Source organism: Apis dorsata, unplaced genomic scaffold, assembly GCF_000469605.1.
Source record: "Apis dorsata unplaced genomic scaffold, Apis dorsata 1.3 scaffold_149, whole genome shotgun sequence".
NCBI classification, from domain to species: Eukaryota; Metazoa; Arthropoda; class Insecta; order Hymenoptera; family Apidae; genus Apis; species Apis dorsata.
The window spans coordinates 421,781-423,427 of NW_006263440.1; the positions used below are offsets into that span (position 1 = coordinate 421,781).

At 29.1% G+C, this 1,647-nt stretch overlaps 1 protein-coding gene across 1 annotated transcript in view; it reads right to left on the bottom strand.

Annotated features, from left to right (window-relative positions):
* Positions 1 to 224: 224 nt before the first annotated feature.
* Positions 225 to 1,647, bottom strand: part of LOC102670661 (protein suppressor of forked) — a 5,988-nt gene continuing 4,565 nt past the window's right edge. The window contains exons 11-13 of the mRNA XM_006613393.2: positions 1,356 to 1,614; positions 1,149 to 1,283; positions 225 to 989 (exon numbers count right to left, since the gene is read on the bottom strand). Coding sequence (XP_006613456.1) covers positions 775 to 989; positions 1,149 to 1,283; positions 1,356 to 1,614 — 609 coding nt within the window. The 3' untranslated portion in view covers positions 225 to 774. The remainder of the gene's footprint in view (positions 990 to 1,148; positions 1,284 to 1,355; positions 1,615 to 1,647) is intronic.

Consider the following 1,647-nt stretch of genomic DNA (forward strand, 5'->3'; position numbering starts at 1 on the left):
AAATTTATAAAAATGAATACTGAAATAAAATATGAAGTGGAAAACTATTTATTTGATTACATTTGCTTTGATATCTATTACACGATGAAAATAAATCTTTTCGTAAACGAAAAGAATAAATTGTCTTTTTTTTTTTTCTCCATTCGTATACATCTTTACATATAGATTTTTCATAAAATAATCATTTTAAATGATACCATTCCTTTATATATAATATAATTTGATTAGAATTATAACAAATTACTTCATTTCAATAAGATCTTAAATCTTGCGCCGATTATTTTCATTCTTAAATAGTTGTATCAACTATTTCTTAGCCTGAGAAATATTTTTACTATATCTGATGTAAATTATCGCAAACGCTTGTGTAAAAATTAAATCTTGATCTCATATTTTATACTAAATTCATACTATATGGTGACAGATAATGATAGAATCAAATTCAATCCATTGGACGTTTCCAATTTTGTCCTCTTCTTATATTAGATACTCCATATGTAAATGAACACATTTGAACAAAGACGAAATCAACGGTGTAAATATAGGATTTCTGAGTACACAGTACTCAAAATATCGTGCACAGTGTCACATAAGGAATTTAGTAGTTGTCATATACGTAACGTACGCTTTTCAATAATAATAGGTTTGTTCTTTTAAGAAATGTCTCCTTTCAGAACAAACAGAAAATGTAAAAATATATGATAACATGTATCAAATTTCTCCAAAATAATGGAGGTGATACGCAACTCTGCACTGAATATTTTATTATTTTATTCACTTGACTCGTTTTTGTTGTCTTTGGCGATATATGTCGTTTGCAGGAGGCGGTGGTAGATCTTCTTCTTCGCTATCATCACCTCCTAAACGCGTTCTTCTACGTTTAGATCCAAGACTAACTCCATCATTACTTTCGTCGACGATCCAATGTACAGATTTCGCTAAGTCAAATAATTTTGTGTCGCATCCATTATCCGCTACCGGCAATGGAGCTATATAAAAAATAAAAAAAAAAATTAATTTTATGAAAGAAAATGTGATCTTATATATTATATTATTATTATTATTATTATTATTATTATATCTTGTTAATTTTATTAGAGATGTAAATAATTATTATACGATAATATTCACAAGATAAGAGACTTTACCATGGTCTGGTAACTGAATTCTATTAAAAACATCCATAAGCAAATCAACAGCCACAAAAGGTCCTCTGAAACATCCAGGTGGTGGAAGCATGGTACAAAGTTGTGCTGCAGCCGGTGGTAATGGAAAAGAACCACCTACAAAAAATTTTGTCACATATATCATAAATAATGAACACATACAATTAGAATTTTAATAAAGAAATTTACCAGGTACTGGATGCTCTCCAGGTAAAGGATTTACTTTTGGTTTATAAGGTATCATTTGTGATATATCAGGTCTTGGTAACGATGCTATAGCTTCCTCTGGATCTGGTATTCGTGGTAATGCACCAGTTGTACTTCTTCCAACGCTAGATACTTCCATATATCCAATAGACCGTAATTCCATAGGAGTACATGGATATAAATCTAAGAATTTATACCTATCTACTAATTGTGCTGTCTCTTTTCCTTCGAATTCTTTAATCTAAAAAAAAAAAAAAAAAAAAAAAAAGGAAAA